Source organism: Podarcis pityusensis (assembly GCF_964106645.2).
Source record: "Podarcis pityusensis genome assembly, chromosome: 2".
NCBI classification, from domain to species: domain Eukaryota; kingdom Metazoa; phylum Chordata; class Lepidosauria; order Squamata; family Lacertidae; genus Podarcis; species Podarcis pityusensis.
Window position 1 is genome coordinate 31146652 of NC_138029.1, and position 25818 is coordinate 31172469.

General features: G+C 49.7%; 1 protein-coding gene across 20 annotated transcripts in view; it reads left to right on the forward strand.

Annotated features, from left to right (window-relative positions):
* RBFOX3 (RNA binding fox-1 homolog 3) overlaps window positions 1-23057 on the forward strand; it is a 354326-nt gene extending 331269 nt beyond the window's left edge. For 3 of the 20 annotated variants that reach the window (XM_080993926.1, XM_080993927.1, XM_080993941.1), the window contains 11 exons: window positions 5456-5710; window positions 6895-7035; window positions 8688-8741; window positions 10532-10624; window positions 11697-11757; window positions 12069-12122; window positions 12589-12721; window positions 14302-14341; window positions 15386-15447; window positions 19198-19333; window positions 21737-23057. In XM_080993926.1, coding sequence (XP_080850052.1) covers window positions 5489-5710; window positions 6895-7035; window positions 8688-8741; window positions 10532-10624; window positions 11697-11757; window positions 12069-12122; window positions 12589-12721; window positions 14302-14341; window positions 15386-15447; window positions 19198-19333; window positions 21737-21793 — 1053 coding nt within the window. In that variant the 5' untranslated portion in view covers window positions 5456-5488 and the 3' untranslated portion in view covers window positions 21794-23057. The other 17 variants (XM_080993932.1, XM_080993931.1, XM_080993929.1 and 14 more) reach the window with 17 other exon arrangements.
* Window positions 23058-25818: the final 2761 nt, after the last annotated feature.

Consider the following 25818-nt stretch of genomic DNA (forward strand, 5'->3'; position numbering starts at 1 on the left):
TCAACTAGAGGGTGCCACATTTGGCAGGGTAGGTTTCTTAAGCATAATTTAGTATCCTGTCTTCAGCCAGAGTCTATTGTCAGGTGTGGTGAGATGTGTTAGAAATGCTAAGAATCAGAACCATGGAGAGCTTCCAGTAGAGCTTCCTAATGAGGATGAAGTGTTGCTCTAGCACTGGCCAGTAACTGAGGGTAAGGCCTGTGTGAAGCCCTGCCTCCTTGGATGGAACCTGCTTGGAGTTAAAGAGATTGTGTCCTGTCATACAGTTGTGCACTCCTGTGTGGTTGGAGAATCTCTTCTGGTCCCAGAAGTTGAAAAGAAGAGTCATTGTGAACTGCTGGTAGTTCAGGTGTGGAGAGTCATCTGAAGAAGGGGCAGAGCTGCCTTCTTTGGAACCAGGGGATGGAGGCCTATCTGTTAGGGTTCCTCCTCTGCAGAAGCTTCTGTTGGAAAGTGCCTAATGGAGCACTTTCGGGGCCTAATCATCCAGGTCAGAGTTCTCATTTGACTCTGAGGTGGGTCAGAATCCCAGACCATGACAAGGACTTCCACGCACATACAAACATTTTGAAGAAAATTTCTATAACCTATTTTTGCCCCAACAGAGACTCCTAACTCAGGATCCTGAGATCCCTGGGTCTGATCACTCTACTTTCTGTAACAGCTTGAGCCTGATTGCCTGTTTCCTCTCCAGTAAACAACGTGTTTGGCATGATACGTCCTAAGATGCTGTAGTACCAGTAAAACAGATGCATGTCTCCCTTTCTCCCCATTCCCCCAGGATGATTGAGTGCTGACTTGGTACAGGAAGAAGCAGAGTAACCCTTGAGTAATTTGCTGATTCAAAAATGGTTGTTCCCTGTGTGCTTTTTGAGCCAGCCACCATGTCCCAGGTGAAGAGGGCCTTGCAGCATCCTTTGATGTGGTTAGGAACAGGGCAGCCTTGAGACAGGGCATGGGGTGGAAAGGTTTCTCTGTTCAAGCAAGGAAAGCTTGCCTGTCCAAGCCTGTCCCACTGTGATCTTGCCTTGTCATAAATTAACCACACACACAATTAAAGAGCCTGTCTCGGCTCCAGGAGCTGCAGATGTATTTCATCCCGGGAGAGAGAAACGGAGAGAGAGAGAGGCACTGCTGTGTGAGGGCTATAAAGCATCTGAGAGCAGAACTTGGGCTCCTAGCAGAGGGGCTTGTGGCTGTTTGTCAGCACAAGGCAGGGGACGTGGTGTGGGGGAGAAGAGAGCAGTGAGGTGTGAAACAGTGTGTTTTTGAGCAAGGGAGAGAAGAGGGCGAGAATTCTGTGCACGATTGTGCCTAGGAGGAGTGTTTGTTTGTGTGTATGGTAGCATTAGTAGTTGCTGAACATGGCAATTGCGTAGACCACTTCATTGTGTGGGTTGCTCCCTTAGCATTGACAATGTAATCACACCATTCTCCAGACATTTTTAAGGATCACCTAATGGCTCATGTGGCATGGAAGCTGACATTCCACGCAGTGTGAGAGATCCAGTAGCAAGCTGGTGGACACTTTGTGGCTGCCATGTGGCACAGCTACAAGGCAGAAGGTGTTTCATGCTGCCTCCACATGAATAGCAGCTGTGGGCAGCTGGATCTGTCTGGCGGGCCATGTTTGATAGATGGGCAGAGGCGCCCACCTGTCAGTCACCAGATGTCACAATGAAATCAAATTATGCAGACAAAGGAGCAGACTGCAAAGTGTTGATGATCAGCTCATCATTGGGTGTTGCAAAATGGTGTGCACAGTGCTTTGCAGGTGCTGCCCATCACCTGACAGGCAATGCCTGCAAACTGTCTTTGGGCTCAGCTGCATCTTTACCTGCCCACCACCACCACCCCAGTACCATATGTTGTCAGGCAGATGGGAGAGGCTTGGTTGATATGGCCTTGTGAGCCAAATAGGGAGGCCTGCCATGTTAACCAGGTCCAGGAGGAGCCAGAGGATCCTGACAAGAGCGAGCAGCAGTAAATTACACCAAGCGAGTTAACGCTTTATTAGCAAAACAAGATCTACACAGGAGTGTCAGGCCTAATGAGCACAGCAACTCCTCTCCATCAGGTCTTGCTCCTTGAAGCAGTTGCCAAGACTAAAGGTTCCTGCCTTCCCACAGTCACCTAAGTCCCCTCCTCTCCAGGGTTTCTTCCAAGCAATCAGAGACTATGCCTATGTGCTTGGCCTCTCCTGGTTCTGGGAGACTAAGGAGGAGGGTATGTTGTCATAGCAGGAGAGAGAGACACTCATGCCTCTTCACAAGCCTAACCCATCTCTGCCTCCCTCCTCCTCTTCAGCTTCTGATTCTGGGCTTCTCTCTGCCACAGACTCTCCCTGCTCACTAAGCACTGTTACCTCTTCAGCTCCCAACACCACCTCTTCCCAGTCTTCTCCCTTTTTTCCTTCTGATCACTCATTGTTGTCCCACTACCAATACCCAGGTCCTGAGCCTTCTTTCCTTGGGGATTCCCCAGCTGGTTCCTCCCATCATTCTTCTGCATCCAACCAGTCCCTGACTGGTCCCTACTGCTGCCATAGCTTGCAACTCTGAAATCAGTGAAGTGATATTGTGGCCGTGTGTGTACCTGTGCCAACCAGAACCTGGTATGTTTGGGTGGGGGACCACCTATTCTCCAAATGATGGACAGTTTTACTTATCCTTTCTTCTCTATCCCTGAGAGAGGTCAAGTGGAAGTATGTACCATCCTGTGTTGGCCATTCCTTTCCACCTGCCATGTCAGATTTCCTGCTATGGATCTAAGGCATTGTTGGAGGCTGCTTTCCGTTGAGGGTTGCACATCCTTATGGATAATCTTCCAGCCAGGCAAAAGCACTTGAGAAAGGAGCAGGGCTGGTGAGTTATGTGACCTGGGGGGTGGGTAGGGGCCTAGGTAGAGTCCCGAGGGCTGGCTAGAGCCCTGGAAGCCCTCATTTGTTCCCCAGTCCTGGGGTTCTGCACCCTTGATGTAGGAGACAGTTACACCAGCATATTTCTCAGTATAGTAGCAGACGCTGGAGAAATTAAGGGAGGCTCTTCATCATTAACCCCTCAGCCATGTGCAGGACTTAGTATAACATTGTAAATATTATGGAGGTGGGGGGATAGACCATGAAGAAGGGCATTGCTTATAATGCTGTGTTAAGTGCTGTGTGGAACCTCTGTTTTAATTCTACTTCCAATGAATTACAGAAAAGCAATGCCTCAGCAGTGCTAAAGGGCTCTGGCATGGAAGCAACTGTAGGTAGTTGCCTGTCCATTTGTAAGACGTTCCCCCCCCCACACACACACACTTTTGACTCAGTATCTGGCAAACTGATCCAAGCAGGTATGCTTCACTTGTTGCTTGTACACTGTCTTGGGGGGAAAAACCCACATCCTTTTCAGGTGTGGTTTTCAGGTCCATTTCAGGTGTGATAGTTGTGGGAATTACGGTAGACTTGTGTTCCCATTTGTGGGGTAATCAGAAGGCAGCCCTGGGTCGTTTGACCCTTTCATTCTCTCCCCTCCCCTATAAAAACTACACAAGGCACTCTCTTTTAAAGTTTAAAGAACAAATAACTTTTACTTAGTGTACTTGTCATTGCTGGCTAAATATATACAATGCAGGTAGATGATACTTAAGTTGCTGAAACATCTTAGGTAGATTTTTATCTAAGACTGACTAACATTTACAGGCTGACATACTCTGAGGCAGACAGCAGCACAACACAACATAACTGCTGCTCTAACTGTTCAGATGGTTCAACCAACTGCCATAACTGTACCAACTGCCATAACTGCCACAGAGTGTATGAAGGTCATAGAGTTCTACAGCTCTTTCAATTAACCCTTTACCTATGCATTCTGGATGCTAACATCCCACAACAGTGACATCACAAATCTAGCGATTTTGAAATCTGGCTTGTTGTTTTGATTCCTGCTGGAAGCTTGGAGAGGGGAGACAGCTGAAATGTACACATTTTCCTGTACCATTCTGCCTGCCAGAACACCTACGGAACTAGCTGGCATCATGGCCCAATGGTTATGTGTACACATGGATGCACTTGAGAGCCTCAGTTTTGAAGCATAACCTTTGAACCTTGCAGCTTAATGTGTCAAAAGATGACTGCACTTTGGCCAAGAGAGTTGTTAATACAGAGAAGCAAATATTGGTTTTCACAATTATCTAAATATATGTGTGTATTACACAGTTACCCATATACATATGTGCATCTATCTATATGTCTGTCTGTCTGTCTATCTATCTATCTATCTATCTATCTATCTATCTATCTACACACCCACACATATAAATATTTATATATTCTGGGAAACTGAAATGCCAGAAGGAAGCATGTGGACAAAAACTAGTGGTATTCCATGGCCAGGTATCCATGTCTTGTGTTTGCAGCATAGCCAGAAGAAAACCTGGAATCTAGTTTCGATCAGCTATTGTTTTTAGAAATTTGGAGGTTTCTAGCCTAAGCTTAGAAAGTAAACCATAGAGAGAGAAAAAAACCTTCTCAGTGTCAGGGAGTAGCTTGGCAGGCATTATAAGGATTAGGACAAGGGTGAGGTACCTGTGGCCCTCTGAACATTGGCCCCCATCAGCTGCAGCCATCATGGCCAGAGATTAGGGATGATGGGAGTCATAGATTTCCCACCCTGGATTAGCGAGTAGCTATTTGTAGTTTACAACTTTTTAACTTTGCTTCCCAACCCTTGTTGTTGTTGTCTCATTTCTATTCCATAAACTCAAAAGAAAATATATTGATGTAGTGTACTGAACCTCAACTAAAAGCAAAGAGCTCAGTTAATAGAGCATGAGACACTTAATCTCAAGGTTGTGGGTTCAAGTCCCAATTTTGGCAAAAAGATTCCTGCACTGTAAAAGGTTGAACTAGAAGACCTCGTGGTCCCTTCCAACTCCACAATTCTATGATTCTGTGGTACAATTATACTATGAACATAGCAACAAAATCAAAGGAGACTACATTAAAATAAAGAGGCATACAAAATGGGTCATTTGACAAGAAGGTTATAAAATACCTGACCTGCCTTCATTTGTCATGCACATTTCTCCTTTTAATTCTCCCAGTGTCAAAAACTTTCAATTAAATTAACTGAAAGCAAGGATACATTTGTGCACACCTGCAGATGTTAACAATTTGCATCACTCCCTTCCCCGCCCCCCCACCCCCCTTGTCTTCATGATGCAGAATTTAGATTTATTTATTTATTGGTTCAACACATCACTGACTGTGGCATGTAGGAGACACCTTCAATTACAGCCTTGCACTGAGGGGAAGATTGCTGCAACTCCGATGAGTCATTGGATGGACTTGTATCAGCCATTTGGGAGGGGAAGAGGGGACCATGGACCTGACCATAGAAAACGCTCCTGGCCCCTCATGAAGCTCCAGGCGATGAGTCAACACGTTTCTCTCGTTATTATGTCTCTGCAGGGCAACCAGGACGCCACGGCTCCGCCTGACGCAATGGCCCAGCCCTACCCCCCAGCAACGTACCCACCACCCCCGCAGAATGGCATCCCTGCAGAATACGCTCCTCCACCACACCCACACCCAGCACAGGACTACTCGGGGCAGAGCACAGTACCTGAGCATGCCTTGACTCTCTACACGCCAGCACAGAGCCACACCGAACAGCCGGGCACCGACGCCAGCACGCAATCCATAGCGGGCACACAAACAGTACCGGTAAGACACTCGGTGCTTGAAAGAGAACCTGTGAAAGGGGACCAGCCCTGGCCCGAAGAGGGCCTGCAGAATGGGTTTTCAGGCCAGTTCAAGGAAGCCTGCAGTCAGGTAGGGGAGGAGGAGGGTGATTCTATCTGCAAGGATGCAGGTATGAAGCCAGGTTGCTCTGCAGTCCATGCGCAAACTCAGCTGGAAAGCCCAAGGAGAGGTCTCAGCTCAAAAAATGGAGGGAGGCAGAACGTCCTGGTTCGAGACTGAGGGGCAGCATTATAGGCAAGCAGGTGGGCTGAAGCAGCAGATCAAAACCCCTCACCCTTCTCCTGGCTTATCTGGGATAAGAGACAACAAGGGATGGCGAATTGGGCCTGAAATAGAGCTTGTGCAGCAGGAGGCAAGTTCACAGAGGCAATGCCAGTGCCCCAGCTGCCCCGTGGGCATTTGTGGCTCAGTGCTTAAGTTTCCTGGCTCCCCTTGTGTCCCTAATCACTTGTAATCTACCTGCTTGGCTGCTTGCCAATCCCATCGTGCCAATGATGTGGTTGTAATGCAGCTCAGTGAGGAAGCGCTGAGTGAGCAGTTCCCAGCCGCTCCTCCATCCCTGAGTGCCAGGCTGGCTGCTTGCCACCGCGCAGCGGGGAGAGTGAGCTCTGCCTCCCCACATGGCTGCACACATGCAGACCCACATGCAAGCCCAGAGGTCAAGCCAGGACCGCTTTGTTTGTCCCTGCCCACCGTTGTGGCGGCACCAATCTTTATCCTGCTCTCTCATGAACACAAACGTAATAACGATCAGAATCCCTAAGAACACCCTCTAAGGTAGGCCAGTGTCATTATTCCCATTCTGCAGTTGGGGAGGTTAAGGCCTGAAGCCAGATAGGAAATTTGTGAATGGTGAGGTCTGAGCAGCTCACAGTCTTAACTATCTGCATATGCCACTGATCTGTGTATGCTGTTCAAGGTTTGCAGCTGCACCCTCTCCCCATCCATCACCATGAGTTCATATCACCACGTACTCAAAACCCAATGGCCACGTGCAAAGCCTAACTCCCAACACTTAGCACTCTTGCAGGCGGCCCATATATCTGCAGCCAGCTTTCGCAAGGGGCAGTGATGGTCTTAAGCAAGCACAAAACAGTGGTGAGATCACAGTGGAATCTCTCTTTAATTTTCCCCTTCACCCCCAGCACACAGATGAAGCGGCACAGACAGACAACCAGACGCTACACCCACCAGAGTGTGGTTCTGACAAGCAGCAGCCCAAACGGTTACACGTTTCCAACATCCCTTTCCGCTTCCGGGACCCTGACCTGCGGCAAATGTTTGGGGTGAGTCCATTCCTCTCACTGCCCGCAACCTCTTTCGCTAAGCACGCTGACAAGTGTCTCCGGAGAACTCTGAGTACCTGCTACAGGCAGAGCCAGTGCTGCCATTTCCATTCCATTCCCTGTCGCGGGCATCACTGTTTCTGTTCCACTGCAGTTTGGTTCCTGCCAAATACGTTATTCACCTTGCTGTCCGCTTTTTAGCATAAATTATGTAAGTTACCTACATTTGTTTCAACATAAAGGTTATGTCAGAAGCAATAAAAAAAATCAGCTACATTTTGTAAGTCTGCGGACTTAAGAAAACCAATGACACTGTGAAAGCTTGACTATTTGCTTGACTGATCTCTGTTGCTGACCACAGACAAGCATGCAAACTGCAGCAATTTCCACTTCCTATTCCATTGGAATTTTCCAACATCCTTAATTGGTGGGATCAAATAACATTTGATCTCAAAGGAAAGGACAGAGCATATTTTTTGTATGCAAAAAGTTCCAGGTTCAATCCCTGATATACCTGGATAGGGCCACTGCCATCTCTACCATTAGACAGAGTGTGGCAACGGTCTCAGGTGGCAGATGCTGGGGAACAGCAACAGCACTCCCTGGAGCCCCCAGTTATTCCACTCTGTTGCATCAGAACCATTTCTATGCCCCTCCCTTCCCAACAAGCAGGCTTGCTATCTCAGTTGTGTAGGAGGCTTTCATGTCACCCGTGGTGGATTCAATTGCCAGTACAACTGGCTGATCTCCCGTGCCCTTCTCCTCTGACAGCAAAACACCTTGTTCCAGCTCTGGGTGGAGCTAAGAGAGACCCCTGTCTGAAATCCTGCACAGCCGCTGCCAGTCAGAGTAGATAATACTGAGTTTGATAAACCAGTGGTCCGACTTGGTATAAGATAGTTCCCTATGTTTCTCAAGCTGTGTGCCCTCAGCATCCTGCACACATCTTCTCCATGAACAGCTGTTGTGAGGTCTCATAACAGCCCTTGTGGTGAGAGTGCAGAGCTGCTCCTAGCAAAGTCATACCATGGCAGGAGCTCCCTTCTAATCTCTCCCATGAAACTTGTGACACCACCCCAGCCCCAAGCAGGACTGACCTGTCTTCTCAGCCTATGCATAGGTAGAACTCAGCCTCTCTCAGCCTGGCAGCACATGAGACTGACTGGTCCTTCAATCCTGAAGTGTCTGCCATGTTGCTATCAAGCTCCCAGGGATGGAGCAGGCTCTCAACGGCCTATGACAGAAGTGGGTATTTTGTGGTACTTTACTTCCCAGATTCCAGAGGTTACCAGGACACAGTGGCCCTTTTGGAGTAAATAGACAGCTTAAAAGGCTCAGGACGCAATACCTCAAGGACTGCCTCCACCCCCACTGTATGAAAGATTTCTGTTCTCCCAGGCCTTGGACTAATTAAATTAACTATGGCCTTTTAAAAAGTCACAGGGATGTTTTTTATTGGTTTGTTATTACATGACGTATTTTTGTGGTTTTGTACTGTAAACTGCCCTGTGGTCTTCAGGCGAAGGGTGGTATTTAAATTTAATAAATAAATAAATGAAAGCAGACATGCTAAGATGGAGTGGACAGGGAATGATTACTCCTATTTTTATCTTCCATCCCATTTTTACTTTTGTTTTTGTTTTGCTCTGCAGCAATTTGGAAAGATCCTGGATGTTGAGATCATTTTCAATGAGCGCGGCTCCAAGGTGGGTTCAGCATGTTGATGTCTGGTGCAACCCAAACATCAGTGTAGGTGCGCCTTCCCAGGGTCCAGACTGCCCTCTTGCCCCTTCCAGTTTCCTCTCTGTGCCTCAAGTTGCCTACCTAGTTTCTAATCACCCCTCTCTCCTACCTGCCCCCTAAAACCCTACAGCCATTGACTTAGAATCAAAGTTTGTTGTTTTAACTTTCACCCTAAAAGTGAACATGCTGAATGAAGATACTCCACAATATCAGGTTTGTGCATTCTTCAGATTCTAACTCTGAAGCAAGCTACAGAGAGAGTAAGCTTGGAAAGATGATAAAACTAGGAGCTGCAAACCTTATAGCTAAGGCAATTTAATTGCAGGAAAAGAACACCCTCTCATGGTGAAACTGGAAATCACTCAAATTAAAAGAGGGGGAAAACGTTTTACATAAGGCAAATTGTTGCAAAGGTTTTGCAGGAGAGTTGAGCATGGGTCTTTTTCAGAAATATATGCCAAAATACTTATTAAAATAGTTTGCATTTTGTTTCCAGGAAGATATGGGGGTGTTTAGTTTGACAGGATTTGAAATTTCTCCCAGCTGTTAAATAACACATTTACTGAGTTTTCCTAGGCCCGTTTCTTCAGGTTCAATATTGGCTTTTGGGGTCAAACCAGACTGTGACATGGGAGATGGATGACCAGATCTCCCCACGTCTTTTTCATAGCTTAATTTCTCCTTGTGTGTATGTCATGGTGTGGGTGGGGAATTGGATCAGGAGCATGGCACTGGGAAAAGGGGATGTTTAACCCATAAGGTTACACATCAGGCCAGAAGCCCATATTGTCCAGCATTTTGCTCTCACAGTGGCTATCCAGATGTCCAAGGGAAGCCCGCAATAGAACCTGAGTGCAACAGCACTGCCCCCACCTGTGATTCCCAACAACTAGTATTCCTTTCTCCCTACAATGTCTTCCTGATTCAAATCCCCACCCCACCCCCCACCCTGCCACAAAACTTATATTAGGTTTTTTGGAAAGGGGGGTAGGGGTGGGCAGGTATAACCCAGGTGCCTGTGTTTTCCCCATCTCCCAAAAGGGCTAATGGCAATGTTTGGGGAGGGGTATTCCAAATGGGAAATTGCAATGATGGGGAAAGGGTTAAACCCCTCCCAACCACCACCACATCTTTTATCCACAACCCAAGCTGCATTTAAACTTTGGAAAAGGTGTTAGGAAATCCCCCCAGTCCCAGATTTCCCATGTCACTGTCTGGTTTGGCCTTTGGTCCTGGTCAAAGAATGAGGACTTCCCACAGTTTCCATCAGACATTCAGAAAGTGAATGAATATACTGTAATGTATCTCCAGGAATGTAATGCCTCTCCAGGTGGAATCCATTGCAAGTACCAGTAGCTCAGTCCAGAACACCTCACTCTTCCCATGAGGCAGCGGCAATGTACTCTGCCCCGTCTTGCCCTGCAATTTTGGCCTCTTGGGAAGCTGGCGCCTGTCCTTATTCCTCTTGAGCCTTACCCCCTCCCCTTCTCCTTGCTTCGTCCCTCCCCCCCCCCCCCCCCCGCCCTTGGGGGTCGCTTGGGAAGTTCACATCCTGCCTCTTTTCCCCAGGCCCTGGGGGATTCTTCTCTCTACTGCTCCTTACTCACCCCCCTCTCTCTGTCCTGTCCCACCCACCCCGTTTCCCCCCTTCTCATTCTCTTCCTCCTACTCCTCTTCCACCCTCTCTCCCTCCCTCCCAAATCCCCCTCTTTCTCTTTCTCTCTCCATTTCCCTTTCTCTCCCCCACTCACAGGGTTTTGGGTTTGTAACTTTTGAAACTAGTGCAGATGCCGATCGGGCACGGGAGAAGCTGAATGGCACCATCGTAGAGGGACGCAAGATCGAGGTGCGAACATGTGCACTGCCTGCTCTGCGTCGGGGCGTTAGGAGTCACACTTGCTCCCCACATGCACACACACACACAGACACCCCTTTCTTTTCTAACCATTTCTACCTCTTGGGCCTCCCAGGACACGCAGGCGGGCGAGTGGATGTTGCATGCCCTGTGCTGTTGATCTCCCGTAGGTGGTGGGGAGGGGTGGGGCACAGAGCAAAAGAAGAAGAGGAGGGCAGACCTTCTCCAGCAGGAGTCTGCTGGGATCTGCCAGGGAAAAGCTGGAGGGAGGGAGGGCAAGCATGATACTGCCAAGTCCTCCAACCTCCCAGGCGCCAGCCAGATTGAACCACTTGCGACGCCTGGGCCCTAAAGGGTAGTCGTATTGCTGCCTGGCTTCCTTCTTGGTTGTGGTTCTGGTTTGTTTTCTTCAAAATGTTACAGGATGGGCAGCCTCAGTGTCAGTGAGTTAGGAGGTGAGATGGAGCAAGGCCTTTGGTTTCGCCCTGGTGGACCCTTCTTGATCACACTGAGGCACAAAGTGTTGTGCCATATAAGATGCTTCTTGCAGAATAATGTTGCTTGAGTTCGCCAGGGCTGTGGTCAAGGGCGGACAGGCAGTGTTGATCTGATGCTGACACCATCGTTTTCTGGAGCTCCTGCCCCTGTGTGTTCCTTTGCATCTTCACAAGCCTGTCTGGTGAATGGATCTCCCACTGTGCATGAAGCCTGGGCAGGGTCCTCCCTGCATGCTGGGTGTTGAACGTTATGCTGGGAATGGAGAGGTTCAGGAACATTTCCTTTGAAAGCTCCAAAATTCAACTTCCCACTCAAAATGTCTGAAGCCTGTGTGCTCCAAAGGGCTGTACACCTAAGATAAGGAAATCGGGGCATTGCCAGACCTGGCATATGCAGGCAGGGTTTCCAGCCCATACTCTTTGGAGAATCTGGTCCAAATCCTGATTGGCTTTTGTCTGTCCTGAAACGTTCCTTGCGTCTCCAGTCCCAGGTTTCCTCCTGGGAGGAGGATATTTTGGTCCAAAGCTTGCCACTAACTCACTTTCTCTGTGCTTTGTGTCGCCAGGTCAACAACGCCACGGCCCGGGTAATGACAAACAAGAAGGCAGCCAATCCCTACACAAATGGTAATGGAGTGAAGCTGTGGCAAGAGGGTGTGCTAGGCCAGAGCTGGTCATTGCTGGAAGACTGGCAGGCCTTTTTTAAAAAAATATGCTGGGGGGGGGGGCTGTGTCAGGGCGTGGGCAGGCGTGGAGCCTGGCTTTGTAGTACATCCTGGTGTACAGATGACAAAACTGGCTCTTGTTTGCTAGAAAGCTTGACCCAGAGCTCCTTAGGCCTTTCACCTAGGTCTCTGGCAGGTGGGGCTGGCAGTGAGAGCACAGGACAGGTATGGGCCAGGGTGATGCTCTCACGTCTCCTTGTTCTTCCTCCCCAGGTTGGAAACTGAACCCTGTGGTGGGCACCGTCTATGGCCCAGAGTTCTATGCAGGTAATGTCTGGATCAGACCAGGTCCCTGGGCAAGAGCTGCCCCTTAAATAAGCTGGCAAGGCTGCTAAGCCTCGGAGCAGAACAACCTATTCCTTGCTTGCTTGTTCCTGACACAGGTGCCTATGACAAAACAAGAAGAGGGGGCTGGGGGCAGGGGGCTATCCTTAGGACCTCAGTGAAACAGGCCAGAGGAGGAGTCATACTATCGAGCTCTTCTCAAGAGAGTGAAGCAGGAGGGGGAGTTTTGGGTGCAGAAAGATTCCCAGAGGATGTGTATATAATAGAGAATAGAGGGTGGGATGAAATATCATGAGGATATTTCTCAGGACACCTGAAGAGGGGCAAGCTCCTCGCTTCCTCTCTGGGGGATCTCTCCTCTGCCACACAGAGGTGGGCAGGCCGTGTCTGGCACCAGGAGAGGACTCTTCTGGGGGTGCTCATGGCGGTTTCCTTTTCTCTCCCACAGTGACAGGCTTTCCATACCCAGCCACAGGAACAGCGGTAGCGTACCGGGGGGCGCATTTACGGGGGCGGGGGCGCACGGTCTACAACACGTTCCGGGCAGCTCCCCCACCTCCGCCCATCCCCGCTTATGGAGCGTGAGTATTTGCTGCCTTCGAAAGGTGGGCGGGGGGAGCCTTTGGGCTCTTTGGACAGAGACAACAGGCGATTGGTCTGCCCCCACATTCCCGACGAGCAAGCCTCAGAGGAAACACTTCCTAGTCACCCTGCCCTGACTACATCTCCAGCCACGTTTGGGGCAGATCTGCACCTGGCTGGCTGCCCTTTTCACCTAGAGAAAGGCGTCTGCGTTAGGTGTGCCTGTTTGATTAGGATAGCTGGCCATAGAAGTAACACTGTGACTAGCACACTTAGGAGGCAGACAGAAGGTATTCAGTGGCCATTTTGTCTTGGCTCTTTCAGAAGATTTGTCCCTGTTTGCCTCTTCGCATTTTTTTTATTTTGCGAGGTGGAGGAATACAGGCAACTTCCCACTGGTGCAGGGGTTGCGTTGCAGGTCAATGCATGCTTCAGCCCATTCCGCCCCCTTCCGGGGCCCAAAGTGGCACATGCCTAAGTAACGTGCAAACTGGTTGTTTCCTGTACAATCTCTTCTGTGTAGTGAAATAGAAACTGACAGTTATATATAAAGTGAGGGTTGGGTTTGGTTTGGTTTGGTTTGGTTTGGTTTGGTTTGGTTTGGTTTGGTTTGGTTTGAATACTGTGACTATGCAGATAATAGTGCTAAAGGAGTCCAGTGGGTGTGACTGTCAAACCCATGTACTTGCCGCATAGAAGACACTCATGTGGCACTTCACATATCACAGTCATTGCACAGCTGGGAAAGCACACTGTGTAGTTGTGCACTTCCTCCCCGCCTGTCCCCCCCCCCAGTAAGAACCCTCAACTCCTCTGCCCATCATAAATTATGCAAACCAGTTGCATTCATGCAGATGTGCTTTGCGCAAAATATTTATTTGTATGCTCTAGTATGAAACTGATTTGCGCAGTGTAGATTTTACTTATTGATTTATTTGGCAGCAAGGGAAGCATGAGGGACAGCTGGGCAAGGAAAGATGGGAACATCAGAAGAGCCCATCTAGTCCAGCATCCTTTTCTCACCCCGGCCAACCAGATGCCTGGAGGAAGCCTGCAAGCAGTTTCTGGGAGCTGCTATTCAGAAGCATTGCTGCCTCCAAAGGTGGAGGTAGACGATGACTAGAGGCCATGCAGAATGGGACAGTTGGCCATAGTAGGCACAGAAGCTGCATCCTTTACAGACTCTTTCTATTCCCTACTGACAGAGGAGTTAGAAACTGGCTTAGTTTAGTATCTATACATGAGTAATCATAGCATCCATGTGCATGCTTAAGCATGGAGCATATCTGAGTGGCTGCGGCCAGATTCCCCGAAGGAGCATCTGTTCCTTCTTGGTCATCCCACTTGCCTGTCAGGCAGATCGCCCCCATCCAGCTTGATGACTAGCACATTTGCATCTCCCCCGCCGTCGAGGCAGAGAGAGGCCATTAGCAGCACTGAAAACCAGAGTCACAAGGTCCGTTTGATGCCAGAGCCAGGGTTACCCTTTGAAACAAATGTGCAGTCGCACGGAATGGACTTCAAAGTGCCTCGCACGCAGCCATAAGTCACCGTTGCATTTTGCTTCTTTCCTCTGCAGAGTGGTTTACCAGGACGGATTCTACGGTGCTGAAATTTATGTAAGTCCAGCCTTTCTCGATTTGCTCTTACAGGGAGAGAGAGAGAGAGAGAGAGAGAGAGAGAGAGAGAGAGAGATTCTTGTTTGTTGACTTTCCAGTCCAAGCTGCAGTAGCCCACCGGCTGGTTCTCGTGCTACGCTACTCCTCTCCCACCCCCACAAACTCACACGCTGGTAAATAGGCACATGACCTTCTGGGAAGGATATTTCATGTCTTGACAAATCCCACCTGCTCACTTGGTTAAGAGAGACGACCGGGCAGGGGATTTGCAGAGCCAGTGCTTGCAAATGCAACGCAAGCGCAAAGGATATTCTGCTTGGTCTCGGGGCATTGGGGAGCAGAGGAGGTAAGGCAGCAACTGTACACCCTCCATCCACTCTATCCCTTTTCATCGCTCCTGAGTTGCTGCTTATGAGGTGTGTGTACCATTGACTCTCCCCACCCCGCCATTGCAGAGTCCCCCATAGCAGCAAGGCAGCGAAGGAAACAGCTTGAAATAAGCTTTCCCGCATACATGCTGCGGGAGGACCACTGCAAAACAGCAGAGCATGTTGGGACAGGGGTGGCGCTCAGGCTCGCACGCAGGTTCGACCTGCCAGTGGCCCTGTGCCTTCTACAGCTGCTCCCCGCCCCCCCAGGGCAGGATTTATTTGCTGGTCCAGTGTCAGCATGCTGTCTTCTAGCGGCATTTCCCCCTCCATATTTAAAGTGCTCTGGGCAATATTTCAGGCGCACACTGACGGATTTATCAGAGGCGACATCTCGTTAACACCGCCACCCGCCAGGGAGGTGACATTCTCTCCTCAGCATGTTTAATTTCTGCAGGTTAATGTTAGTGAGATCCCCGGGGAATGCTAATGAGACTGGTGTTGGGCTAGTCTGGTGGGGTGGCTGCATGCGTCCCTCCTGAGCTTGGTTAGCACCTGGGGTGCCCAGCTTCTTTGCTGAGAACCAGCCTCATGGCACAAGATGCCTCTTTTCCTGGTTGCCGGCACAGGCACCGCAGCCTTCGCAGTAACTTTTTGTCTCTCCTCTTTGCTCCAGGGGGGTTACGCAGCCTACAGATATGCCCAGCCGGCAGCGGCAGCAGCAGCTTACAGTGACAGGTAAGCAGCCCTACCTGTTTATTAGTCCTGATCTTGCGGTTCATGGCCTGTTCCCCTGCCCAGTGTTATCAGCCAGCATCCTGACAACAAGGATGAGGAAGGGTGCCCCCACACTGTTCCCACCAGCACCACCAGTTTACGGGGTCTGGATAGGACACCCCAAGGAGTGAGGAAGGTGGGCTATCATTGCCTTCAGCAGGCCATGTTCCCATCCTCTACAAACCCACTTCTGCATCTGTGAGGGCCATTGCTTGACCTGTCTGGATATGAAACTCCAGGGCTCAGCAGCGCATAGAATTGTTGGAAGGGTCCCTGAGGATCATCTAATCCAACCCTCTGCAATGCAGGAATATGCAGCTGTCTCATACGGGGATCAAACCTGCAACCTTGGCATTATCAGCATCACACTTTAACCAGCTGAGCTATCCAGACTCAATCTGACCTGACCCCTGGCTCTTGTTATAACGTGCCTCCAATACCAGTTGTTCATGAGCATCTGCTTCATTCCTTTCACACCTATAGGAATCAATTATTCTATTCTGTTCTGTTCTGTTCTGTTCTGTTCTGTTCTGTTCTGTTCTATTCTATTCTGGTGGACATGCCTAACTTCATATGGATATGGAGCAACTGTATGGAACATGACCAAGTTCTGTGGGGCCTGTTAGGTGGCCTTTCTTGCAGGGCAAAGCTCTGTGGTAACAAGGCAGCTGTATTTAACTCTTCACAGTCCCCTCGGTCTTCTAATATCCAAATTATGACAAAGGTGGCTGTGGTTATCTTACTGGAAAGCTGGAGGAAATATTATTTATCTGGTTATTAATTCACACTGATTAACATTCCCCTCACCCCTTTACTACCTTTGTCTTTTAGTATCCTATTAGAAATGCGGTTGATTGTCATTTAATTAGTCTATCGGTGGAATATCAGGGAAACCGTTGAACGGTAACTACTTTTAGATCACTCCAACATGACATTCTTCCTCCATGGAAGCATGCAGATGAAAAACATGGAGACAGAATGGGGGGGGGGGGTACCCATCCACTTTTCCCAGGAAAGAGCTGCAAGCAACCTGTTAGATTTTTGCCAGGTCCTTCTCATGAGTCTCCTGGAAAATATAAATGGACTTTTAAATAAATTATGATATAAAGTTTTCCACATCTATTATTTCTCGACAAAGAGGAAAATGCATGTTTAGTTATTCTGCTTGGTTTAAAATGCCCACATTTTACTTAATGTATAGGCATTCTAATGGTTAGGGCACAATAGTTAGGGCAGGGGGAGGGGAAGCTGTGTGTCCCTACAGACATCGTTGGGCTCAAACTCCCACCAGCTCCAGCCAACTTGGCCAACGGCAATATCTAGAGGGAGGTTCCCCCACCCCTGGTTTAGAAGAATGGGCTCTGAGCTACAGTTCGGATCTCATTTAAGCCACAAGGGTGGTCTTAGGTGAATCCCAACACAATCTCAGCCCCCCATCTGCAGTAATGCTGGCCTACCTTACAGGGCTGTGTCAAGAATTACTGAGATGGTTTATCTATTTAAAAGTGTTTATATACCTCTGTATCATAAAGCTATATCACAGCAGTTTACAGCCACATGAAAGCAAAAAACCAAACAATAAAATCATCAAAAGTTAACTTTAAAATAAAAAACTAACATCAACAAAGCACAACAGGTGTACTCTTAATTGCCTGCATAGGCCTGGCAGAACAGAAAAGTTTTCAGCAGGCATTTAAAAGTTGTCACCGAAGAGGCCTGCTGAATCTCTGTTGGCAGCGTGTTCCATAGGACTGGGCTGTTGACACTGAAGGCTTCTCATTGTTGTCAAACAAGCCTCACCAACTCGGGGAACAACCAAAGACACTCCTGCATGTGATCTCAGTGATCCCTGAGGTGTCCTGGACCCATGTCACTCAGGACTTTGTAAGTCAATCCATGAACCTTGAACCTGGCTTGGTTAGCAGGTGTGCAGCTGTTTTAACAATGCTGTGACATGTTCTAGAATCATGGAATTGTAGAGTTGGGAAGGACCCTGACCAGAAGCCCCCATCCACAATCTGCCTACCACAAGCCTCCAGTCCAGACCCAAGGGCAGCCCCACTTAGAGCCCATTGCAGTATTCAAACCTCCAAGTTATCATTATGCACACAAAGTAATTTGAACTATAAATAATAAGCATTCTTAAAATCCCCTGAGTTTTTGCTGCTTTAAGACTTCAGCTATTGAATATCAGTCTTGCAACTCCATTCTCCTTTTGGAAATATTAGTCTAAGAACCCCTGGAATTAAGCTCTTTGTTCCTTCTCTTCCTCACATACAAAATCCTCTTATAATTTCTTCCTCTTGGTTCATATGATCCATTATTGCCAAAGGATCTGCTCCAGTCCCTGTTCCCCATCCTCCTGCACCCTTTCCTGTTTTCCAGAGGCAGCCAGGAAACTATTCAGCCTCCATTTCCTGTGTGCCAAACACAACCAGTTCTTTTCATCTCGATCCCCTTTTCCATCTGGTTGCCACACTGTAATTCACTCCGATTCCTCCTCCATCTCCTTTTTCTAATAAGCACAGATGCACAGCATCACAGACTTAATGTTCACCATCTAGGACAACATCTAGCCAGGGAACCTTTTCTAGCCCAGGGAGTGTTCAGAGGACCATTTTGCCCTGAGGTTCCCCACTCCTCATCTAGGATAAGTGTGGGAAACCTTTGGCCCTCTGGATCTTGCTGAGCCACAGCTCCCATCAACCCCAGCGAGCATGGCCAGCGGCCAGGATGATTGGAACTCAGTGTTCAGCAACATCTGACAGGTCAAAGGTTCCCCCACAGCTGATCTAGGAGCTGGCCAGATTTTTAAGGAGCCCAAGTTGTGGTGCCTCTCCCTAGCTAGCCTCCCTCCTCCTTCCCTCCCTGGGCTGCCAATGCCTTTGTTCTCTCAAGTCTGAGGAAGGGGCAGGCACTTGTTTCATTCTTCCCACACCCATCACTTCTGGCCAAGTTCCAGGCCCATGCTTCTTTCTTGCACACCTCGCTGCCCCCCACCCTGCAATTGCCACTTTGCAGCAGAGAAGGAATGCCCAGGGGACTGGAAACACAACTTGGGCATGTAATGTGTCATTCTGGCCAGAGACCTGGGAGTTGTGCTGCCAGTGAGAGCAGGAGATACTCTGCAAGGTGGAACCAGAGCAGCAGTCCATGCCAGGGCAGCTCTTTCAGTTCGCAACATGCCCACTGCTATCTGTGACAAGGCAGCACAGGTGATGGGCAAGAGCTGGGCTTGAGCAGGTGCTCCCGAATGCACATCTCGCAACCTATTTTAATGTGTGTTTCTTTTATGCTCTCTCAGTTCTTTTCAGGTTTTGCGTATTTTCCCCTGCACTCTGGTGCCAAGCACAGAATTTCCCTTATTTGCAACACTTTTCCAGTGGCCAGCCCTTGGTTGCTAGTAACGACTTCCTTCCTTTAGACCTTCTGAAGATGTTCAGGGGGAATTTTATCCTGGCTTAAGGAACCAGAGTGGTGGGAATGAAGATGCAGTTTGCACATGGCTCACAAATCTTGGCGTATTCTAAGGGTGTCCAAAGTTTGAAGTGCTCTGTGTGTGTGTATGGAGAAGATCAAAAGCTCTGTGGTGGGCTAACAACTCAGAAAATAATCCTGCTATTTCTGTTGAGGTGTATTAGAACTTTAAAAAAAAACCACAAAACTATGTATGACATCCAGGGCCTGATTCATGATTTTCTTAACATTTAGGGTTGGCAACTCTGCGACCCCCCAGTTTCTAACGCTGCCCCCTGTGTTCGCTCCTAGTTATGGCCGAGTTTATGCAGCTGCAGATCCTTACCACCACACCATCGGCCCTGCTGCCACCTACAGCATTGGCACTATGGTAAGAACCCTCCCTCCCACCTATTTGCGCGTGGGGCTGTCTGGGAAGCATGCCGCCTTGGGGCTGGGCTGGCCACTTAGGGTAAAAAGAGAGGGGTGTTGGGAAACATCCAAATTCACCCCTCGGTTGCAGCCGCCTCCTCAGCACCGTGCAGGGAAAGGAAGCCTAAGGAGGAGAATCCCAAGAGTGGGGAGGGAAGGACAGAAACACACAACACACACAGGGCCTGGTGCAGACCCGCCTGCTTTCGTGGCCACTAGGAAGGACATACACAGGCCTGCTGCGACATTCTTGGCTGTCACCAGGCTTCCTCCTATTTAGCCTGCCTTGATGCACTGCTCTGTAGGGAAAGCGGTCCAGAGCGGGCAGCATCTTGTCCAAGTGGAAGTGGCCGTTTGCTCAGGAACCATTTCTGAAGGAGCAGCTAACTCTTAGACAGAGAACTGGAGCAGGGCAGAGGGTGGGGTTGGTTGCACAAGCACACAGCCCAACGCTACTCCCGATCTCACACACACTGCCGCACCCATTTCTTGCAGTGACGCCTCCTTGCAATCAGCTTTCACATACAGCATCAAAGAGGAGAAACATCCAAGCCACCCTGCTTTACTAACCTTCCCCACCCAAGCCACTAGCCCACCCCACGGTGTCAGTGCCTTCCCAGCGATAAAACAAGGAACGAATGGCCTTTGCAGCCATCTCGTGGGCTTAAGGAATTGGGTTCAGTTCTTTTGGGTGTCGGGGGGGGGGGGAGAGGCAGGGCGGAAGATCCTGGGCTGGCTGAAGGGGACTGAGGCTTGAGTGCAATCCATCTCTCTCCCCTTACTACTGAAATGGTCCATAGGAAACAGCTAAGTTCCAGCTTCGAAAGCTCTGCTTTCCTTTATTTTATTTTTTTTTAAATGTACCTCAGCCTTATCCATCCATTATCCTCTGGACTTCTTGTGAGCCCAGGCCCACAGCAGCATTGCATGCTGGGAGTTGAGTCCAACCACCACCACCACCACTTCGTCCCCACCACAAAGCAAGGCCTCTGCCAGCCTTGGGTGTCCCAAGGGACCCCCGTCTTGGCTGAAATAACAGGGCAGGGATGGGCTGTGCCTCTCCTTTATACTGATTGGCTTTTTCTCCGTCTTTGATGTTGCAGGCTAGTCTATACCGAGGAGGGTACAGCCGCTTCACTCCCTACTAGCAAGACAGACCCAGCCCCTCCTCACAATAGTAACACTGACTGCTCCTTAGAAATCAAACCAAAATCAAATGGACATGGGCCCCCGCCCCACGCTGCTGGCCCTCGGCAGCCTAAACCACATATTTCTTTACCTCAAGCCGCCTCTCATGCCTCACATCCCACCTGTCTCTGATGGTGTGCCGCCAAGTTTGTTTTTATTTTGCAAAGCTACCAGCTGGGGGGGAGGGTTGGGACAGGCGCCTGCTTCCGCCAGACCAAACAAAACCAAACACCACCAGCAAGCAGAACCTCACGGAGAGCCTCCCTAGAGCCCACCCTGCTCCCAAGCTTTCCTGCCACAAGCCCCGGGGCCATGTGGCGCTCGAGATAGGCCCCCAGTCAGGCCCCCTGCATTGTGCCGGGTGTTCAGGTCCTTGCACAGGGGAGGGAGGGTGCAGTTAAAAGAACTCAGGATGTTATCCCTCTCGGATGCAAACTGCCCACGCTCCTCACTCACACACACGCAAGGACCAGGTGGGCAGGGCCCCAGGCTGCTCCAGAATCCCAGCAGGTGCAGGCTGCAGTCCCAACCCACCTTGCGCTGCTTAGATGCACTCAGCCTCCAAGCAACAGCAGGGAGAATTTTGCTTCCTCTGCCTGCAGGAACTGGAAGCTGCCCCCTTGCAGAGGAATGATGCGATGGGGGAGGTGGAGGATAGCTTTCCAAGCACGCAGCAAGAGTGAGAGCGGGTGGGGGAAGAGGGGACCCTGCAAGGAGCCCCTGCTCTGTAGGCTTATCAAACCACATGCCTAGCAATGTGAAGGAGCTGGTTGGGACCAGCCTCCTGGTGGGCTGAATGATCCCAGCTCCTTTGTTTGTATGGGGAGCAGCCGTTCCATGTAGGAGGTGGGCAGCGCTCTGTGTGAGCAGGTCTGGCACATACATCTGTACAGAAAGGGGGCAGGGGAGGGGAGGGCACTTATGCAGACATAGGAGGCGGGGCGGGTGCTGGGTGCTGGGAACTGAGTCCCAGGGTCCCACTTCCCAGCTCTACCATACCCAGACCAGCACACCCCCAGAGAGCAGAAAGCCCTTCCCCGACACCAAGTCTTCCCCGCCTGCCACCTGCAGGTTGCTCCATGGAACGTTCTGCCTTTGTTTTCTGTTGTAGTGAAACCTTCAGCTGTTTCCTTCTGGGACCAGGAAGGGCACAAAAAAAATTTTTTTTTTTAAGCAAAGCAACAAAACAGTTACAAAACTTAACGAGCCAACAAAACAGTTACAAAACTAACAAGCCAAGCGACAGGCCATCCGGACGGAGCTCAAGCACCGGCCGACCGACCAACCCACCGACCGGGACGGATGGACGGCAGCCGCCCACAGACTCTGCAAAGCCGTCCGCACACCGGGAGACCCGTGCCCTGCTCCCCCCACACCCCGCTGCAGACCCACGGGGCCAGGGACAGGCACTGACACAGACTGGATTCCGCAGGCCCTCCCAGGCCACCACGTCTTCCTTCCAGCCCTCCTGAAGAAGAAGAAGAAGAAGAGCTGTGGGCGTCCCCTAACCACAGAACACGCCACGAGCGCTCCTGCAGGGCTAGCAATCCTGCTTCTCGCTTCCCAGAACCTCCCAATGCTTTTTGTGCTTTGCTGGTTCATCCATTTGTCAAGTTGGCAAGACCTCGGGATGCCCAGGCAGGGCCAGGCCAGGGACTTTCTGGGCACAGCCACCTTGTTTCTGTGGGTGGGAATTCTCGGGTTTTAGAGGGGTGTTGTTGTTTTTTTTCCTTTGAAGAGATTGCACTTTCCCCCCTTCCCCCGAGAACCCAGCTCCCACCAGCCCCAGAGGGGGTCAGAAGCTGCACCCTGTTTACCTTCCTTGCAGTAGGCCTGGCTGCTCTCACTGTGGCTTCACAGAGCTGAGATCATCCGAGGCGATCCCCGCCTTGCCCGTGGTCTCCAGATCTACCAAGAACCCCCAACCCCTATCCTCAAAGGGCCAACGGTTGCCACCACACACACACACCACCACCACGGGACAAGCACGCCCTTACAACTGCGTGGCCAAGCCCGTGGGAGGCCACAGCCCCATGGTGGTGTCAGGGAGTGAGGCAGGGCTGTGCACCAAGGGCTGTGCACAAACTGAGCAAATACCTGCTGGCGCCAGTGGGCACAGTCTCTCCCATCGGTTTCTTCCGTGCCCATGGCCCATAGTGGGAGGGGTGCATGTCCTACGGCCCGCTCCCCACACCCTGCCACCTGCTCCCAGAGTCAGATGGACTCTGGTCCTTCCCCATGCTGACCCTGAACTCCCCCCCCCCCCTTGGCTTATTCATCTCATGAAACCTCACTTTCTACTCAGCATTAAAGCTCCTGACACGCCAGCAACCAGATGATCCTCCTTTTCTATTCCCGTTGTATATAGCCCCTTCCTTTGCCACTCCCTCCCCCTTGTATAAAGCTCCTCCCATTTGCTGCCCTGTCTCCCACCCTGGGAGCATCAGCCCGCCCACCCACCCCATTCTGTACGCTTCAAAGGTGTGACCATTCAAATAAACAGTATTATTATTATTATTATTATTATTATTATTATTATTACTATTATTATTATTATTTATTGATTATTATTATTAAGATTATTAATAAAGGTTTCTTTCTTCAACCAGGATGGCTCAAGCTTTTGACTTGGGGGTGGGGGGAAAGAGAGGGGGGCAGTGAATAGCACAAGCAGGAAGAAGCATGAGAGGAGGAGGCATGAGTTGAGCCATGGGTCAGCGGTATTCCGATTGCAGATCACTACAGGAGCGATGGGAAATGCACTGCTCAGCTGGACTCCCAACATCAGCCACAGCCAGCCAGGGATCAAATGGTCATGGAAGATGGGATTTTGAGTCTAGTGACCTCTACAGACCATGTTGACTTAAGAGAAAGCAAGGTCTGAGGTATTCTCTGCTGCTGATCAGGGGCTCCATAAATCTCCTTTGCGTTTGCTACCTGCTAGTCTGCAAACATGCAGGCGGGCGGGGGCAGAGCTATTTAAGCACCTGGAAGGCTATATGGCTGATGAGTTGCATCTTCTTGGTGGAGCACAATGTTTCTCCATATATGTGCCAGATCCATTACAGAGTCCTGACAGCCTTTGCAGCATCACACAGCCATGAATGTTCCATGCAGGTAAATTGTGTGGAACTGTTTTTTGTTTGTTTGTGTGACCCACTGCTAGTAAATATATCCAGCAGTTCTGTAGCTCTGTCTGTCCAGCTACACACACCCACACCCTTGTCATTTGCCATGTATAAGGATTAACACAAATTCTGCATTCACTTTTCTCTCCACACCTTAATGTGTTGCTTCTGATGCTTTTCCACTGCAATTCTATCTTCACACGGAATTAGAAGTGGGTGATGATAACAGCAGGCAGTTTTCAAGGCAGTCACGCAAAGTGGATTTGCACAGGAGGAACACCTCATCATGCATTAAGTTTCTTAATGTGGTTCTACTACATGTGACCCTCCTGATGTTGCTGGACTACAACTCCCATCATCCTTTGGCCTTCGACCAGGCTGGCTGGAGCTAATGGGCTTCCAATAACATCCAGAGAGCCACAGATTCCCCACCCCTGCTCTTCTACACAAAGTGAGGAAATAGAAGGCCAGCAAACAGGGAAGCATGAGCAGATAATGAAGAGTTTATTGGCTGCCTGTGAAAGGCATGATAGGAAGCAGGGCAATACTCGTGTTAATGCTGGGAGACCAGGATTTCTCAAACACCCCATTACAGCGCTGGCTGAAGGAGGAAATTTCATTATTAAAGCAACGGACTGGGTTAGACAGTTTTCAAAATGCCAAGCTTGTTGCTCTTGCTGCAGTCGTGCCCACCTGAGCAGCATTGGCAGTGCAAATGTTGCTGAACATGGGGACAAGGCCTGTGCAGCACAGAAGCTGAGGTCCCTGTGCACATCACGCTTGGTCAAACTCCATGCCGCTAATTGCCTGCATGCTGGACTGCAAGGGAATTCTCTTGCTTGGCTCTGCATCAGAAATTTGGAGATGGGGGCAGAGAAAGAAGTGTGTGTGTGTGTGTGTGTGTGTGTGTGCGCGCGCGCATATGAGAGAGGGAGTGGGAATGGAAGCGAGGTGACGGGGCTGTCAGTCTGCTACACAGCAGGCAGTAGCCCAGCCCTGGGGAAGGCCTACAGGAGATTGCTTGACTTTATGCAGACAGGAGGCAGGGGTGGCCTGAAACAAGGATGTTTGCAAATGCAGAAATGCCCATTAGCTCTCACACCTCCACATTCTTCTCTCTCCGCCCCAAAACCACCACTGGCCAAACCTTGTGGAGACCTTGTGGACCTCTCCAGGAAACACTTGCTCGCTGTGCTGGCCGAAGGACTGGTCCCTTTAGCCCTGGGTTGTTGCTGTTGTGCCTGTCTTCTCTTTCTCTCTCACCCCACCTCCCCACCTTTATCACTAAGACATCAGGTAGTCCCCTGCTGTAAAGCCTAAGTTTCCTAACCCAGTGCAGAGTGCAGCAACACCTCCAGAGCTTGTCTCTCACTGCATATGACAGGTTCTTTCTGAAGCAAGTATTGGCAAAGTTGCAAAGGTACTGGAATAGATCTGTTCAGGATTCTGGAATGGGAATAACTTGGTTATCTTTAATTCATTTTGGGAGCTTAGGGCTCAGTGACACCCTGCTCTATCTCGCAAAGTCCTGAAGACACCAGCAGCAGCCAAGCATAAAGCTCTGCTGCCATCCTGTGGACTTTGTTGATCACTGCCATGTCCCCTTTTTCAGTCTCAGGCCAAGGCCCTGTCCACACTATCACATTTCTGCTTAATATGTATTTTGCCTCTGCTCACAACCCATTCTCTCCTCGGTTTGTGGTGTACCTGAATGCAATGTGGAAATCTCCAATTAATCACAGTCCAAACTCAAACTAGAGTTACCAGCTTCAGGAAAAGCTAGGATCGTAATACCAACTTTGTATGATGAAGCCTGTAATCACTGAAGCCGATAACCACTGTTTACTATGTCACCCAGCTTGAAAGGGGAAACTGGTTAATTGGAGACTTCTCTGTATTGTTTACATGAAGGGAGGAGAAATGGATTTGCTCATATTTTTTTAAAAAGCTATTATCATGTGAATGTTCTTGTCTGACCATAGGAGTGCTAGCCCACTTTTGTCTTCCCTAAATGTGAATTCAAAATGCCTCAAACAAAACATTGAGTGGTTTTTGTTTGACGTTCTGATTGGTATGCTTGTTCTAACTACTACCTCAATTGTATCTAGTAAAAGAGAAAGAGAAGATG